The sequence below is a fragment of the Equus caballus genome, chromosome 2, assembly GCF_041296265.1.
Source record: "Equus caballus isolate H_3958 breed thoroughbred chromosome 2, TB-T2T, whole genome shotgun sequence".
NCBI lineage: Eukaryota > Metazoa > Chordata > Mammalia > Perissodactyla > Equidae > Equus > Equus caballus.
The window spans coordinates 96,531,027-96,549,595 of NC_091685.1; the positions used below are offsets into that span (position 1 = coordinate 96,531,027).

At 40.1% G+C, this 18,569-nt stretch overlaps 1 protein-coding gene across 2 annotated transcripts in view; it reads left to right on the forward strand.

Moving 5' to 3' along the window:
• RNF150 (ring finger protein 150) overlaps positions 1–17,947 on the forward strand; it is a 238,221-nt gene extending 220,274 nt beyond the window's left edge. For both annotated transcript variants that reach the window (XM_070258567.1, XM_001502228.5), the window contains one exon: positions 9,185–17,947. In XM_070258567.1, the coding sequence (XP_070114668.1) occupies positions 9,185–9,303 (119 nt within the window). In that variant the 3' untranslated portion in view covers positions 9,304–17,947. The remainder of the gene's footprint in view (positions 1–9,184) is intronic.
• Positions 17,948–18,569: the final 622 nt, after the last annotated feature.

An 18,569-nucleotide genomic window follows, 5' to 3' on the forward strand; every position in this document is an offset into this window, starting at 1 on the left:
GGTGTTCTCCAACTCATCCAGGATGCAAAATCTCTAAGTGAATGGTTTTTAGCCTTTTGCAGTTCCTGTGAGAATCTGATGAAAGCAACCCTCTCACCAGAAAAATGCGTATCTGCACATAGCTATCAAATGTGTATGTACATAATTTTAAGCACCTGGACTTCCCTCCAAGTCCACTAATCCTCAGGTTAAGAATCTCAACTCTAAAGTATAGATATGGTCAAGTTCATGGACTCTGGAGTCAGACAGACCTAGATTCGAATTCTGGGTCCAAATTTTACTGCCATGTAAGCTCAGGAAGATTTGTTTTTTTTTTTCTGAGGAAGATTAGCCCTGAGCTAACATCTGTGCCAGTCTTCGTCCATTTCATATGTGGGTTGCAGCCACAGCATGGCTGATGAGTGGTGTAGGTCTGCACCTGGGATCTGAACCCATGAACACAGGCTGCCAAAGTAGAGCATGCCAAACTTAACCATTATGTCATGAGGCAGCCCCAGGAAGTTTTTAACCTTTCTGAGCCTGGATTTTGTTTTCTTATTGAGGTAATAGTGGTTTATAACGTTATATAAATTTCGGATGTATGTCATTTGATTTCTGTGTAGATTACATCATGTTCACCACCCAAAGACTAATTACCATCCATCACCCTATACATATGCCTAATCTTCCCTTTTGTCTTCCTCCTTCCCCCCTTCCCCTCTGGTAATTACCAATCCAATCTCTGTCTCTATGTGTTTGTTGCTGTTTTTATCTTCTATTTATGAGTGAAATCATACAATATTTGACTTTCTCCCTCTGACTTATTTTGCTTAGCATAATGCTCTCAAGGTCTATCCATGTTGTCACAAATGGCAAGGTTTCAGCTTTTTTGAGACTGAGTAGTATTCCATTGTGTATGCATACCACAGCTTCTTTATCCATTCATCCCTTCATGGGCACCTAGGTTGCTTCCAAGTCTTGGCTATTGTGAATAATGCTGCAGTGAGCATAGGGGTACGTGTATCTTCATGCATTCATGTTTTCATGTTCTTTGGATAGATACTCAGTAGTGGAATAGCTGGATTGTATGGTTGTTCTATTCTTAATTTTTTGAGGAATCTCCATACTTCTTTCCATAGTGGCTGCACTGGTTTGCACTCCCACCAGCAGTGTATAAGAGTTCCCTTTTCTCTGAGCCTGAGTTTTAGCACCTGAAATAGAAATAATAATTCTTCCTATGTCATTGCTTAATTGTGAATAGTAACTCAGACAAGCACATAGATAGTCCCTGGTGTGTGGTAAGTACTCAATAAGCATTAATATTGTCATTAGCTAATAAAATACAAAACTTGAGCCCTACATGGACAGAGAGAAACTTTAATGCAACTTAAATGCTACACATATTTACCAAGTGCCTCCAATTTATGAAGGAGTGTGGTGGGATTCCAAAATGGGAATGTTGACAGTGGCATGGCCTGAGCCAGGGAAGTGATAAAGACAGGCCAGGTGTGCCCAAGACCAGACAGAGCAGATCTCAGGATCTTATATTCTCAGATTGGAAGGAACTCGAACAATCATCCAGGCCCTCTGTTGTAGACAGTTATTTCAAACCACAGCAGAGCGACGACGGCAACGCCTGTTTCACGAAAGGAAACCTGTGACTCTTTAGGAAACATTTTATGTATTAAAGAAGAAAGAGATAAACCAAAGATATGAATAATTTATGAACTAAATGGAATTAATAAAACAAATCCCACCACTAGGATTTCTTGGCTAACCACACTTATGCTGCTGATGGGTTTTACTTAGAATTAAATGTGGGAATATATGAAAACAGTAGCTATAGGTCAGCAAAATAGGTCACAAAGATCCATTTAATACACTATTTTCTGCTCACCATCTAATCAGATGTTCTTTAACCTACTGTGATAAAGAGGTTCAAGACCAGGAATTAGATGACTTGGAATCAGTCTTTAAATCTACCCCAACCTATTCAGTCATACTCGCAGTAGTTGATTATGTGAGTATCTCATAGCAATAGGTATGGGTCGTTAATTGTGAGCCAGGGCTTATAAAGGAGATAAAAAAGCAGAATTTATTTAAAAGAAAAGAAAGAATTGAGTCAATGACAGGATATTCTCTGGCCATTTTCAGGTTCTTTGGGCCTTACCCTCCTCTGCTGTTCTTATGCCCTCCCTCCAAATATGAGATTTCAAACTCAAATGTCTACACAGGCCAAGTAACGTGGACCAGTACAGCAGATTATTTGACTACCATGGTGGCCTTGAGCCTGTTTGCCTTGAGCTACATGGGGCAGCCCTTCCTCAGCTGTCCTCAATGATTTCCATGGGGAATTGGGCATATATTGCCAGATATTTCTTTTTCCAAGATGAATTTCAAATATAGATTTATATGTAAAATATCCTGACTTTTAAATATGGATAACTAATTCACATTTTTAAAAAAGCATTGTGCGGGCCAAACAAATCATGTCAGGGGCACCAGTTTGAGTCTTTGGCTCTAGGTTTTGGTGTTCCTGGGAACTCTGCCCCTGGTGTTATCTTCCCACTCTACAATCTCTTCCTAGAAAAACTCATCGACTCCCATGGTTTAAGAAACCTTCTCTATGCTGAAGCCTCACACATTTATTGACAGTCATGGCCTCTCTTAAACTCCAGACTCCTGTATCTAGCTACCAACTCCACGTGTCCCTTGGATGTCTTACAGACATCTCAAACATAGCATCTGCAAAATGGAATTCTTGATCTAGCCCCACCTGTTCATCTTCTAGTTTCTTCAGCTCAGTAAATGGTACCTGTATTGCTCAAGAAATGTGGAAGTTATTCTCTACTTTCTCCTCTTTTGCCACCCTTGTCTGGCCTATCACTATTCTGTATATTCTTCTTCTAAAATATTTCTTCAGTTTGGCCCCTTATCTCCATTCCTGTTGCCACAAGCCACCATCAGGTTTCATCTCTTTTGCTGCAGTAGTTTCCTCTGGATTTCCTACACACTCGTCCTGCCAATTTATTCTTCGCTTAGCAGCAAGAATGATCTTTAAAATATTAAGTGGCTCATATCACTCCCTGTTTAAATTCTCTCAATGTCTTTACAATGCATGGAGACCAAGAGAAGAGTGTGTCAAGTAGGTATTATGCCCAATGGAGTAAGAGTGTTTTTTTTTTTTCATCCGTAAAATGAGAATCATAATGCCTACATCAAAGGGTTGTTATGAGAGTTCAATAGAGGCCAATGTTATTTTTGCATTAGTTTTATATTAGCTTTTACAGGGAAAGAGGTAAAATTCAGTGAACATTTATATTGTTAATAGCTACTTTACACTCTCCAATTAGTACCACCTACAGAGAACCTTCTAAATGTTTTAGTGACAACGTTTTCATTTGTATTATGGTAGCCTCAGAGTAAAACATCTGCCTTGATTAAAGAATTTTAAAAATTCTGGAACAAACCAAGTTCAATTAAAAACAGAAGACAGAGTAAAGAATAATTTCAAATGTCTTCAGATCTTTTTTTTTAAGTTTTGATATGGAAAATGATTAGATGATGTGGTTGATGCAATGTCACATAAAATTGAACCATTTTTTGTAAATCTATGTTTTTATTCGTTTGAATTCATCTTTGCCTAGAGCTGTGTAGGACAGCCAATTTCCAAAATAGCATCACGAATACAGCAGCCCATAGTTAGGGCCACCCCGTGGCACTTTTGTCTTTCAATTCACACATTCCAGTTTAGAAAACACCGTGGTGAGAATGAATCCATGAAATCTGCTGAGGCTGGTGGCTGAAAAGCCAGGAGTGGAGGTGAGAAACTGCCACTGCGGGTACAGGGCGCTGTCTCTGTAGAACTCTAAGTTAGCTCTTTATCTGTGCTATTTTTTAACTAAATCTCTATGAAAGTCATAAAATCACTCCATGATGAGCTCTTTGGTTGACTTACAGTTTAATTGTGAGCTGAAAATTTTGGCTTTTTATGAGCTGAATTAGTTCATGGACTGCTGCAGGGGGAAAAAAAAGAGAAGAAATGGAGATTATATCTCTATAACATAACCCTCATATTTTGTCTCTGGGAATAGAAATATTTCAGCTTTGATTACACCCCAAAGTAGTGAATCTCCCAAAAGTGCATACTTGTACTAAATGTGCAATAAGCGGACCTTCTTTTTGCTTAAGAAAAAATTTCAAAAATAAAAAACAACACCTTGAAGGGTTATGAGAAAAGATAAACAACGTTGTTTCTGAGTTGTAATTCTACTAATTATTTATTGAGAACCCGCCATGTAGGAGGCACTGTGCTAGTTTGGCATCAACACATCAATGTATAAATTATAACAACTGGAAAGGACTCTAAGGTATCTAGTCCAAATTCTCATTTTATAGATGATTAAACCGTAGCCCTGGAGGAGAAAGTGACTCACAAAGTAACACCTGTAGTTACTAATAGCTGAGACTAGAATTCAATCTCCTAACGTAAGATAGGTTCCCAGTTCTCCTAAATATAATTTTAAGTAAATACATTTCTCATTGTAAAAGTGATGCTTAAGGAGAGCACTGAGTAAAGAGTGGATTGAACATATGAAACTACTTCGAGTCGCCCCTAAATTAACCCCACAAAAACTGTAGCAAAGGGGTTTTTGTGAGGCATAGACCAACATGGACAGGGGAGATCTAAGAAGAGACAATAACAAAATTTGGGCAACTGGAAAAAAATAGATGACGAATCAGTGACTTAGTGGACCAGAAAAACAGACTGAGGCCCTGTGTCTGGCTGTGCAGGTTGTGTCCTGACCAAATCCAGCGGCCAGTGCTCACTCAGACTCCAGAGTGAGTCCACCCACCTCTGGAGGGGTGACAAGCACAGCCTGCACAGCAGCCAGCCATGGCCCTGCTGAGAAAACGAGTGCAAAGCAGCCATGAGGAAAGGGAGAACCGTTGCAGTCTGCATCAAAGAATTCCACAAGGTCAAGGATTGAAGGTAGCGGGTGGCTCTGGAGAAGAGAATAAATGAGAAAGAAGTGCACAGACACAAAATAACGATGGGCTACAGGTAGAGGTAGAGAGAGAGAGATTTAGCCAGCCTAGAATGTATTTTGTTGTCAAGTGTGAGGCAGGGATCCAATTTCACTTTTTTCTTTTCTTACTGTAATTTTGTACTATTTTCCCAATAATTATTTAGGTCCTTATTATTACAAGATTCCATGATTCAGATCAACAATTTCTTTTTTTAAAAAATAAGTGTATCTGATGTTTTTATCTCCCTATCTGTTATGAGTACACAGCCTATCTCAAGAATGCCATGGGCTTTTTTTTTTTTTTAATTTTTACTATCCCCTTCACCCATTTCTCTCCCCCCCCCCCCACCTACCACCCACCTCTGGAAACCACCAATCTGTTCTCTGTATCTATGAACTTATTTGGGTGGGATGCAGGGGTGGGAATTAGATTCCACGTGTAAGTGAGATCATACAGTATTTGTCTTTCTCTGTCTGACGTATTTCACTTAGCATAGTGCCCTCGAAGTCTATCCATGCTCTTGCAAATGGCAAGATGTCCTTCCTTTTTATGGCTGAATAATATTCCATTGTATATGTATACCAGAGTTTCTTTATCCATTCATCCATCGATGGACACTTAGGTTGTTTTCATATCTTGGCTATTGTAAATAATGCTGCAGTGAACATGGGGATGCATATATCTTTTCAAGTTAAGATCTTCATTTTCTTCAAATAAGTACCCAGAAGTGAAATTGCTGGATCATATGATAGTTCTATTTTTAATTTTTTGAGGAATTGCCATACTGTTTTCCATAGTGGCTGCACCAATTTACATTCCCACCAACAGTGCAGGAGGGTTCCCTTTTCTCTGCTTACTTGCCAACACTTATGTCTTGTCTTTTTGATAATAGCCATTCTAACAAGTGTGAGGTGATATCTCATTGTGGTTTTGATTTGCATTTCCTGATGATTAATGGTGTTGAGCATCTTTTCATGTACCTGTTGGCCATCTGTGTGTCTTCTTTGGAAAAATGTCTATTTAGATCTTCAGCCCATTTTTTAATCTGATTGTTGTTTTGCTTTGAGTTATATGAGTTCTTTATATATTTTAGATATTAACCCCTTATCAGATATATGATTTGCAAATATTTTCTCCCATTCAGTAGGTTGCCTTTTCATATTGTTGATGGTTTTCTTTCCTGTGCAGAAGCTCTTCAGTTTGATGTAGTCCCATTTGCTTATTTTTGCTTTTATTTCCTTTGCTTTTGGTGTCAGATTGAGAAAATCATCACCAAGACCTATGTCAGGGAGCTTACTGCCTATGTTTTCTTCTAGGAGTTTTGTGGTTTCAAGTCTTATGTTCAAATCTTTAATCAATTTTGAGTTCATTTTTGTTTATGGTGTAAGCTGGTAGTCCAGTTTCATTCTTTTGCATGTGTCTGTCCAGTTTTCCCAACACCATTTATTGAAGAGATTATCCTTTCCCCACAGTATATTCTTGTATATTCATTATATATTCTTTGTCATAAAGTAAATGGTCATATATGCGTGGGTTTATTTCCAAGGTCTCTATTCTGTTGTATTGATCTGTGTGTCTGTTTTTATGCCAATAGCATACTGTTTTAATTACTACAGCTTTGTAATATAGTTTGAAATGAGGGAGTGTGATGCCTCCAGCTTTGTTCTTCTTTCTCAAGGTTGCTTTGACCACTCAAGATCTTTTGTGGTTCCATGCAAATTTTAGGATTGTTTGTTCTATTTCTGTGAAGAATGCCATTGGAAGTTTGATAAGAATTACATTGAATCTGTAGATTGCTTTGGGTAGTATGGACATTTTAATAATATTCTTACAATCCATGAACATGGAATATCTTTCCATTTATATGTGTCTTCAATTTCTTTCATTAATGTCTTGTAATTTTTAGTATGCAAGTCTTTCACCTCCTTGATTAAATTTATTCCTAGGTATTTTATTTTTTTTGATGCAGTTGTAGGTGGTATTGTTTTCTTAATCTCTCTTTCTGATAGTTCATTATTAGTGTGTAGAAATGCAACAGATTTTTGTCTATTGATTTTGCATCCTACAACTTTACTGAATCCCGTTTTTAGTTCTGACAGTTTTTTGATAGAGCCTTTTTTTTTAAATGACCAGTTGTATTGAATATTTGTTAAATGCCACCATTTTCAAATACTAAATACCGCTATCTTCAGAGAGCTACTTCCAGAGTTTTATTCTAGCCATGGATCTGTCTACATCACTATGAACCTCAGGCACTTAAGGGCCCAGGAAACATATAGTAGAGCTGAGTCTTTAGGTTGGGTATATCCCTGTGAAACACTGAATTTCTCTAAAACTGATTCTTAACGCCATAACTCTTTGTTAGTTCTCTGTTTCTCTTTAAACATCTTAAGAATTCACTGCCCTTCATGAAGCTCATATATTTCCCTTAACTGAACCTCAACATGAAATAAATTGTATCAGTGATTATCAGAGCAGGTGTTAGAACCATTAGCATTATAACCATCCTCAGGAAGTTAGAAATTTTGTTGGTCTTTTAATTGTGAGTTTCTTCTGCAGGATAATGGAACATACAAGCTCTTTTGGGTTTAAAGCTGCCTTTTATGCAGCTGAGCTCCTCAGGCTGTATTCTTCCTGTTCATACTCCCTAACTTGACTCTACATTCCAGTCATATTTAAATACAATCTGATGTCCATCTGCACAAGGCTCCCTATGACCTCCAGACGTCTGTACATGCTATTGCTAGTCCTTGAAGGATTCCTCCTTCTCATTCATCTGGCTAAAATACAAGTTATCCTTCAGGACTCCATTTAAACATCGCACCCTATGGGAAATCTTCTTTGACCCAGCAAATAGTTACATTGCCCTCTTACCTGCTCCTATAACACCGGATACATTTTCCAGCGTATTGCTTATCCTAGTGTGTTGTAGTTGACCAGCTAATGGTCTGCCTGCCTACCGGACAGCAAACTCCTTGCGGATAGGAATTGTCTTGCTCTCACCTATATCACTAGCATCTAGCACAATCCTTAGCACGTAGTGGGGACTCATGTCTTGAGTGACTGAATATTTGTTCATTGCAGAATGGTTGGAGTAAAACTGAAAAAAACTTCTTAAAAGAAAATGAATATAAATCCCAAAACTTGAGAAAACTCTTATTAAAATTTTTGGCTTCCTTGCTTCTAGTTAACTTTCTCTGCCAAACTCACTGCACATAAAGCTTTGAATACTTCTGTTTTCACTTAACAGTATACCATGAGCATTTTCTTATGTAACTACAAATTCTTTGGAAATGTCACTTTAAGTTATAACAAGAAGATTGTCCTTTGGAAGTAACATAGTTTATTCAGATATTCTTTATGGTTGGACTTTGTGACTTGCAATATTTTACTGCTATAAAAAATGCTTAAATGAATATTTTTGCAACTTTGATTATTTCTCTATAATACACTCTGGAAATGAAATTACTGGGTGAAAATTTCATAGTTCCCAGTGTAATAGATCAAAGTACCTACCCCTGTGTACCCTTAACTGTAATATTATTTTTTTAAAGAGTGAAGATTTCATAAACAAAAAGGGGTAGCTCATTTTTACTTTAAATTTATTGGTCATTTATATTACATTCTTCTGTGAATTATTTAACAGTGACAATAATTTTTCTGTTGGACTATTAGTTTTACTTAGTGATTTAAAAGCTCTCTATATATTAAGAATACAAGCATCTGTGAAGTTTTTACAAATATTTCCAGTGTGATATATGCCGTTTGATCTCATTTTTCATGTTTTTAACACTTGTTAAATTTTACACACATTAATCAATCTTTTCTTCTGTGATTTGCTCAATTTCTTTTCCATGTAGAATTTCTTGCCCTACTTAGATATGTTAGATATATATTTTCTTACTTCGATATATACTTGTAAGATATATTTTATTCTAGTTTTATTGGTGTCTTGTGTTTACATTTAGCTTTTTGACCCATTTAGAATTTATTTGGGGCTGTAATGTGAGATGAAGCTCGAACTAGATTTTTTATTTTTTTATCCAAAATAGCCAATTTTTCTAATGCCTTCTCTTGGACTTCAAAGAAATGTTATTAAAGACAATTGTATTGAAATACCCAGCATCCAAGACATAATTCAGTGTTCACCATGAACTTTGCTTTCTCCTCCCAGGTGAGCAGGAGCCAGCCGTAAGCAGTGATTCTGACATCTCGCTGATTATGGCAATGGAGGTTGGACTGTCTGATGTAGAACTTTCCACGGACCAAGACTGCGAAGAGGTGAAATCTTGAAATGGCAAATGCAGGAAAAAGGGATGGTAGGACCCAAGGGGAAGGAAGGGAGGAGTGCCCCCAAGACTTGCACCGGGCACACACACCTCTAGAACACCTTGGCGACTCCAAGGGTGCTCCGCTCAAGAATGGTAACGAAAAGCAATATCCAAAGTCACGTGAATCAGGATGCAGTTTCTCAATCTTTGAACAGTCCACGGCCTTGGCAGCTTGGAAGTTGAAAGCTGATTTTCCCTCCCATGTCCTGTAGACCCACACTTCAGAAGCTCCTAAAACAGACTGAAGGACACTTTTAGGGCTTCTTGCTTTCATTTCCATTTTTTTCCAGTTCTTGTTCTCTTGTTTTTGGAATGTTGTTTGATTTCTTTGGCAGTTTCTTTTTAAAGACTGTGTGTAGTTTACTTTAGATCCACTTTGTTGTTTTCCCTTTGCTTCCCTCCAGCTTTGTATAGAGTTCTGTTTAGAAGCACCAGTTCCTGCTATGATCGGTTTGTATTCCATCTGTGAGATTAATGGCCTTGACCTCTCAGCATGAAGTGTGCATGGCTTTGGGATGTGCCTCAGCGCCCTGAAACAGTCTAAGGCCAGCTTTCATTAAGAATCTAAATTCTTTTAAGTGGATCTTGAAAATCCCAGCCACCAGAGACCCCAACACTAAGCTCTGAATCTGCCGAGGCCGCTGCTCGTTATTTTCAGCTACATCACACTGGCTTCCACTTGCCAGGCTCTGTTAAGGGCCCTCGTGACTTGAGAGGAAGCTCTAGGGAGGCACTTCAATTCGTCTGGACCTTGCAGTCTTTGGCTGAAATTCTGAACTCAGAAGTGCCCCCCAGAGCATTAACGCCGTTCTTCATGGCTGTAGGGCTTGTAACCAGGACTGCAAGCCTGGTTTTAAGACCAGACACCACATGTTCTTTCAGAAAGCGAAATGTCTGTTGTATTGGTTTCCCCAGGGCCAGAACGGTCCTTTGTTACCTCCACAAGTGGCTTCTGCAGGAGATGGAGGATTTAGAAAAGATCCAGTCATCTTTGAGCCCAGTGTCCAACACAGTTAGGGCTGCTGTTAACACCACCTAGGTTTTACCTTAATTCCAACACACTTGTGTTAAACCTCGCCAGACCTCAAGGAAGGATTTAGGTGAATCCTTAGAAAATTGCTTCCCAGGGCTCCTTAAGTGCATCCGGATACCAAGTGAGGAGGGAGGTAAATGATATGATCTAAAAGGTATGGCCTGGAAATTTGCTAAATCAAGCTTCTCCTGACCAACAGAGACAAAGAGGGAAAGGAAAAGAGGTATGAGATGAATGCTAAAACCCACCGGTGTTTTTACCTGTTTATGTTTTTATTCTTTTTTTGTAACTATGACAGAGGTGTGCTATTTTTTCAGTGGGCAATTTTGTAATACATTTAGACTCTCCAGATGCAGTGATGACTAAGGTGGTGAATCCTTTTCTCTGGACAATCTTGGATCACCTCATCCTCTGTGAGAAGGCCATGTTGCTGCGTGGGGGTAACCAGGAAAGAAAGCTTTTCTCACTGAGTTATTTACCTATTTGATGAAGCTTTTCTATGTTGTTATGGTAATACTCCTCCAGAAAGCAGAGTCTGGTTCTGCCGTAAAACCTTGCGGCCCGCTGAAACCTGGAAGGTACATCAAGGGAGACCACTGGCTGCTCTTTTTCCACCTCTTTCAGCAGTTTCCTATTTGATGCTTTCTAAATAGTCAGCAAAGCAAGGAAAATGATTATCGCCTTCAGAAATGTCACATCTCTCTAGGAGTCCACCACTTCCTGTAGTGAAACCCAGTGTCTCGGCGTGGGAAGGCAGCCAGGGAGGAATGAAGAGAGCGCTGAACCAGGAGTCACGAGGCCTGGATGAGCCACATGCTTGCTGGGCCTCCGCTGCTCCATCTGTAAAAGTGAAGGGGTTTAACAAGATGGTGCCCAAGGTGCCTTCTCCCCTTACCACCTTAATGAGCGTTTTGCCAGGGGAATCCACTTATTGCAGATAGCCATGACATGTAGCTGACTTTATACCTTGGGGAGGCGGTTACTTGACATGTAACATATAATAACTGCTTTTGAGCTTTGGTACTCGTCTGTTGCTGAGAATGAATCTCTAAATGATTGAAATTTTAAGGCCAAAGAGGAGTAGTTTAGTTTTGCCTTGTTTTAAAATCACTGTTAGTCACAGAGTTTGCAATCTCTGGACACGTTAACATCCCAGTTCTCAGTGTGGAATTCTTAATCTCAAGGTGTTTCTTTTCCTCCGTCAGCATAGGCTTGCACTGCCTACTCCTCCTTCAGTCAGCTTTGCCCAAAACAAATTTTGGTATTAAGTCCAGTGGATCAGAAGGATAATTCAACAGGAAAAGAACTACAAATTGTATTCCCTACCCAGAGAGAAAACGCCTTTTGGATTGCATAGTCCTCTGTTTGATGAGTGTTCACTCTTCCTGCCAGTGACCAGATCAATCAGGAATTGGTTGCATATGTGCTCTGTGGCCACAGCAGCCCCTATTGGATGCTGCGTTGATAATGAGGGGCCCAGGAGGTCCATCTGAGGCCCGTGGACCTGACCCCAAGGAGGTTCTGCTGCAATTCCCTAAGCCTAGGAGGTTCTTCACTTACCAAAGGTTTGTTTCTGGAGGATTTTCCTGTGGCTTTGGTAATTAAAAAAAAAAAAAAAGCTTTCACTGGCATGGCAGGAGTCAAAAGAAATGGAAACAGCCTTTCTCTCATAGCCTTCTTCACCACCTCTCCCCAAAGAGAGATCTCTGACCTGGGGACCTGGCGGTTTACGGAGCATGTCAAAGGGTATGGGAGCTCTCTAGAAGTATTTGCAGACTTGATGTGTATTTGCAGTTGTGCATTTTTCTGTAGTGATTGTCTAGACCAGCACTGTCCAATAGAACTATAATGCACGTCACACTAGTAATTTTAAATTTTCTACTGGCCACGTTAAAAAAAGTAAAAAGAAACAGGTGATTTTAATGATCTATTAATCCAATATTATCGTTTCAACATGTAATTAATGTAAAAAGTATTAATGAAGTACTTTACAATTTTCTTGTGCTAAGTCTTCTAAATCCGTCGTGTGTTTTACACTCACAGCACATCTCAGTTTGGACTAGATGCGTCTCCGGCACTCATAGCCACAGGTGGCTCGTGGCTGCCGATTGGACAGCGCAGGTCTAGAGCTTCTCCAGTGTTCGCTCAAAATTCCCTGACCCTTACAAAGAAAAACGGTTGAAACCTAATTACCTTCAGGGAGGACTAGGCTCCACCCAAGTCGCCCAGTGAGAGCCCAGAGATCCCTTTGTTCTGTAATGAGTGAATATCCAGGCCACCCTTTTTGAAATTTCGGCTTGACCTTTCTCACCACACCACCGATGTCCATTGCTGTTTAACTGTTACTTCTCCGACCAGTTGTTTTTTAAAAGTCACACAAACCATGTTGATTTGGTGCTGAAAGAAAATTTTATCCCTGCTTCTGTGATAAACCCTTAGGCTGATATGTGGCACTCAGGAGCCAAAGAGAATTCCAGACTGTGGTCGTCAACTTTACCTCAACCCCTACTTGTCCCTCTTCCTGGTTGGCAGAAGGTCTTTTCCCAGTCCCAGTGCCCCTTGCCCTACAGCTGTAGCTAAAACACATGGATTTACGAGGAAAAAGTGGGAAGTTACATATTGACTCCAAACACAAGACTTTGTGTGGCCTTAGGGAGAAAAAGTCTTTGGAGTTTGTGACTGTCTGGCCTCTACTTGGTGAATTATGACCACCTGCACCAGCCACCTCGCAACTCGGAAGTGAGCATCCCCCTCATCCCAAGGCTGTGGACAAGAAAAGGAGCATTTCTATTCCCTCAGAATAAGTTAGAGTCACCTCTAGGAATTGCTGCCTCCTGTGTGGCTGGTCCCTTTGGGAGGAACTGAGCCCTGATCGTGAATACGGTATCTGAAGATTGATTTAGTCTCTAGAGTCTGGTCACCCCTGAAATGTCAACTCGTCATCTAGGCAAGAAGAGGTGTAGAGTTTGGAGAAGGTAGAAAGTTAATAGTGACAAAGGCACCTACCTATTCTGACATCACGTAGTAATGATCATAACCATGGAGGCAAATCTCTATCCAAGAGATTTTTTTTGTCTATTTTGTTTTGTTTTCAGCATTTTGCTCATTCTGTTGGAAACATCCCTGAACCTTCATGGGTCTGGATTTGGTCATATCAAAAACCACGGTACCCAGTGCCTTTTCAGTTAGTGCTCTGACATCCTTGTGGCTGCCATACTTTCAGAACCAGAAATAATGACAGGTCACTTAATAGAAGATTCTTTCTTATGTATGAGTTTTGTCTAGATGAAAATTCTTGCAGAGGATAAAAAACAAATGGCATTTAGTTATCCATTGAATACATCACCTTGACTTAAAACAAAGAAATCTCATTAAATCAAAACTCTTTCAGAAAATCCGGGATACAGAATCCCTCCCACTATGGAGCAAGGACCCAGCCCTCTGTGGTACTGGAGCCCCTGAGGCAATTTCTGGTAGCATTGTTTTTAGGCTGTCACTTAAATTTCTTTTGCTTTTCTGTCTGTGTTTGTCTCTGTCTATCTCTGGCTTTCTCTGATTACCTGTGTCTTTCTTTGTACATGCACCCACACACACATTCTTTTACCATCTTTGAGGACAAAAAGATGTTGGTGGCTCTGGACCTATAGAGTTATTATTGTGATTATCATTTTTACTGTTGGTGTTTTTCTTCTTATTGTGTGGCAGTATCTATATTTGCACTTCTGGTGAGGAAAACCAGTTTCCTATAAAGGCAAATTAACTTCCTCTGTAATGAAGCTAGCCTCGTTTTCACTTCTCCTATCACTAATTTTATCTCCGACCACCTCTAGCTATTGTTATTTTTTTTTCAGGCTTCCTTGCCAGAAAAGTCTCCTAGGCAGACAATGGCAAGGTAACAGTCTAGATCTCTTATCTTCCACCTACAGCATGTGTGACCTTCCTTGTTTACCACAGGCCCCCAGGGTTAGGATTTCTTGGAAAAACTTGTGGGCTGTACTGTATCCAATGTCCACTGTGCTTCTTAACATCGTAGCATGAGAGCTTGTTCTTGGTAAGTGATCTGAGAAGCCACTTCTCCCTTAAGAAGTAAAAGAGGCACAAAAAACTATCCTTCTAAGGTGAGGAACACACGGTTCCTTGTGCACTGTTCTGTGCCATGGAAGTCCCTCATCCATCTATTACCTGGCTGGGAGTGCAGAGTACATTTGATGATGGCAGTTATAAGGAGGTGGGAATACTACCTGCAGGGAGTCAGAAAAGAGGATGGCAGGATGTGAACACGGATGTTCTTCCCGAATAAATGATCATGCCCTGGGTTTAGAGCTGACCTGGGTTTTCTGTGTTTTGGGGGCGGGGGTGGGGCACTGTGGGAGGATAAGGAGTTTAACACTCATGAGTTAAACACTTAGGATTGCAAAGAAGGTTGAGATTGTTTGAAAAATAAATTAATTCTGACAAGCAGGTATGAGTTTCTCATCATCACTTACCTCTTCCCTTTCCCCACCTTTCTCCCCATCTCACACCTCCAGGCCCTTTGTAATAGGAACAAGAATTTGTAAAGACTCCTGTATCAGTAGCCATATTCTTCCACTTTGAACCTGTTTGTTTGTTGGTTCTCTTCTTCTCCCCAAAGCCCCCCCCGTACATAGTTGTATATTCTAGTTGTGAGTGCCCCTGGTTGTGGGATGTGGGATGCCACCTCAGCATGGCCTGATGAGCGGTGCCATGTCCGCACGCAGGAGCCAAACCAACAGAACCCTGGGCCGCCAAAGCAGAACACATGAACTTAACCACTCAGCCACGGACCAGCCCCTACTTTGAATGTTTTGATGGCACTAAATTATCATCCCAAAGTTAAAGAAGTGATTCCACATCCTAAATGTGGACCCTTAATTTTCAAGCCCTTTAATTGAAAATCCTGCTTGTTCTGCAAAGAACCTCTGAGGTCATTCGCATCTCTCTTGATCACTCTCTGGACTATGCCTGCCTCAAGTGCTTCCTGGTCAAGTGGCTTTTTCAGGAATCTCAGTGATTAAAGACCTTCTCATCCTTGCACTACTATTGAGGTTTGCCCTGACCTCAGAGCCGTTCGCTCTATGGCCACCTGATAAATATTTGTTGATAATGCTAAGGCAAGCATATACATCTCTTAAGAGGTCTGCAGGTCTGAACAGAGTGAGGGAGGAAATCTGGGGAGAAGGTAGCTCCACCTGGGTCACCCAGAGTCGCTGCTCGGCAGATTGTCTGTAGTCTTGCCGTCCTTACTGAAGCGAAGGGCTTGGAGAAGCAGGGAAATGCGGGGACCATGTGTGCTGTATAAACCAAAGACTGACCGCTGTCCACGTGGACACGTCTCTCTTCCCTTGACTAGTTTAATTTTCTCCCAATGTTCTCACAAATGAAAGTGAAGGTGGATTGCCGGGTCGAAATGAAACTGTAAAACCTTAGGGGTTTTCTCTTGCGGGCTGGTGATTGACCTTACCATTCTGGAAAAATCCAGAAATCTAAAAAAAAATGTCGCCTTAGTACCACACCATCTCTGAAAGTCTAGTGTTTAGTCTCCTTTTCCCTCAAAAAGTTGTAGGCAAATCTAGTGCTTTATTGAACTCTGAATATTGTTCTGAGAATGTGAAGATTTTAAATAGCCAAAGAATTTTCATGTATAAGAACTAGTTAATTACATTGCGTCTTGCTCTTTTGAAGAACATACCAAACTATTGCCTGTACTAATAGATAGTAGAACATTTGGGGAAGGACCACTAATACATGGACTTTTCACTCTGCGTCGGTTGGCATCTATGGTACTTACTGTTCAGGATCTATTGTAAGGGGACAGGGTGCCCTCTGCTGGAATAATCACCATTATTCTTTCAGCCAATTAATTTGACTGGAGTCACCATTTCCTCAACAACTAGTTCTTTGCCTTTCATGGTACAATTTCCTCAGTAGCTGACAGTTTGGTCCACGTTTATCAAAAGAGGAAGGAATGTCAAACTCTGAAAAGTTGAAGTAGAGCCCCACGGAAGATCTTCTCACTGTCAGCAGCCCTTTATTCTGCAAAATGTTGAATTGCTCTGTTTGCAAAGAAGATGCCTCTGGCTGGAATGTGTGTGCAGAGTTGTGAGGCCAGGGCTGATTGTTTTGGAACTTATCTCAACTTCCTTCTTGTCAAATTGCAAAGGAACTTCAATAAACAGACTTCTTTCATATGAATGTAAATGGTGTGAAATACTGATGTGTTTTGTACATGTACATAATAATATATTTACTTCCTGCTTTCACATTAGTAATCTGAAATGGTTGTACCATTTTATAATTAGAAAGAGATGTAGGGGTGGGGGAGGAGGGAGGGGCTGTTATTTTTGTAGTGGGATGTCCCTTGTATTTAGAAAACTTGAAGTAATTTTGTACTTATGAAAAGTTACATTCCATTCATTTCCTGAAAAATAGTGGATATTGTTCTTTCAAATGTCCATGAGGTGGGAGGATGATTATTCTAGTTTCCAGGGGAGCCTTCCAAGCAGTATTTATGTGGCACCTGATTTTGTAGACGGCAGACCATGACCAGCAATTACCAGTTCAATAATGTGAAAAGAAAAAAACCAATTAATTTTAGCCCTTTGTCTAGAGTGCATTATTATTTCCATTGGGAAATAACCTCTGCTACAAAGAATGAACCTACCATTACGAAATAGTCAGACGTGGCGTCATACATCAATCTGCAGTACCTCCCTTACTAGCAAGAAAAAAATCTGGTGGATTTATTTTTCTTGCCTAAACATGAATTGTGTGCTTTCATTATAAAATGAATGTCACAGGTAGAATTTTACTTAGCTCCCCGACGAGGTCTTTCCGACCCGTCTGCAGATCATACACATGATGGTCCCATCATGGCTTTACACATCCTCTTCATATTCAGGTCAGAAGACTGAGCTTCCTTGATTTATTTGGCTCATGAAGTCACTAAAGTTATTCCTGAGGGCATCTGCATGAGTAACGTTTAATTTGGACTTTGGTTAGCTTTTAATTGCTGAAAAGTTTAGTGGTGGATTATGTAGCTGTTTTACCCAAACATCGTCATCTGTACAAAGTCACGGGCTTATTTAAATAATTCGTTAAGGCTGTGTAGCTATTTTTTTTCCCCCCGTATAAATCTCTTTCTCTTCTTCTTCGCCTCAGGCACTTACCTTACTCCTTCCAAAGCACTTTATATCTCTCTTGAAATACACAGAAGTTTAAAAAAAACTGTCTTTAAAGGGATTTGTCTTATTTTAGGAGACCCAGACTTTTATTTTGCTTTATTCTGTTCTGTTTGTGCTTGGAGAGCAGAAGCGGTCTGCCTCACACTGGGCTAGTGATGAAGCATTAAGGATGATGGTTGGACACAGTCCATCGTACAACATGGCTATTTTTGTTATATAGAAGACTATAATGTAAATAAGTGCAATTGTGTTCTTATGTACTGGTTAAACAAAAAAATTGCAACTATAAAGATTTGAAAAGGATTGTGAATTCCAGGAAATTTCATTGCAAAATTTTGTTTGGTTTTCTTTTTTAATAAAATGGAACCGGACGATTGTGTTTGTGTCATCGGTATTTCCTAACTGTGTTGCCTCATCTTGAGTTCCAGAGGTGGCACTATGGATTTTTAAAACAATGATATTTATCATTAAATCGTGATTATGTTAAAAGAACGAGAAATTTGATAGTTTCTTTATTTCTCTCAGGTAAGTCAAGTGCCAGGAACCAGACCTCCTCTTAGCTTTGTTCCTCTAAGTGAGGTGATTAAAAGCTTTTGAGCAATTCAAGAGAAAAATAGTTGCTAAATTAGCTTGAGGTGCTGTTGTGTGGGAACTGAGCACTGTGGTCCCAGCCATCTTGGGCAGGTTGTCCTAAGCAGGGCTACACCATGGAGCCCACCAGATGAGCTGGGCAGCCAGGTCCTTTTTATATTTACTTGTACATCTCTAAAGGATTTTAAACAGCAATTTCTTTGAATTAGCAAGGGAATGCTAAGGAAATAAACGTGATGGGATCTGCCAGCCTGGGAAGGTAGGAAAGGAGAGAGGTGCCCCTCCCTATTCAGTGTTATCACCTACTTGAAACTGGCAGGCCCCTTGGTGTGGCTGAGAGCCTCTGTGTCTGATGCGTCCCCTGGAGAAGCAGGCGGGGTTGGACATGCCAAGTGCAGTTCA